The sequence below is a fragment of the Penaeus monodon genome, chromosome 34, assembly GCF_015228065.2.
Source record: "Penaeus monodon isolate SGIC_2016 chromosome 34, NSTDA_Pmon_1, whole genome shotgun sequence".
NCBI classification, from domain to species: Eukaryota; Metazoa; Arthropoda; class Malacostraca; order Decapoda; family Penaeidae; genus Penaeus; species Penaeus monodon.
The window spans coordinates 18,086,911-18,087,237 of NC_051419.1; the positions used below are offsets into that span (position 1 = coordinate 18,086,911).

The 327-nt window shown below is 35.5% G+C and overlaps 1 protein-coding gene across 1 annotated transcript in view; it reads right to left on the minus strand.

Annotated features, from left to right (window-relative positions):
* LOC119594623 (ERI1 exoribonuclease 3-like) overlaps nt 1-327 on the minus strand; it is a 25,024-nt gene that overhangs the window by 11,248 nt on the left and 13,449 nt on the right. Inside the window, exon 3 of the mRNA XM_037943675.1 lies at nt 4-152. Within this exon, the coding sequence (XP_037799603.1) occupies nt 4-152 (149 nt within the window). The remainder of the gene's footprint in view (nt 1-3; nt 153-327) is intronic.

The window sequence follows — 327 nt, forward strand, 5'->3', positions numbered from 1 at the left end:
CTGTGGCTGAATTAATTTATCCTGGTCACATGTTGCCTCAAAGTCTAAAACAAGAAAGTAATCAAAGTCTTGGGGAATCCTATTCGTCATCTTGGGGGATTCCCTTTGCAGCAAGTGTGAATTAAAGAGTCGCGGTGGCACCCTGGAGGAGGCTAAGAAAGAAAATAAAGAGAAAATTATATATCATCACATATCTGTTATGTCCAGTAATTTACATTAAATTTAAGAATAGACATCACTGATGCAATATTCTATAAAAAGACGGGGATAGAAATTTTATTAAATATGTCTGGAAAACATGGCATCAAATACAAAGGCATACAAAGG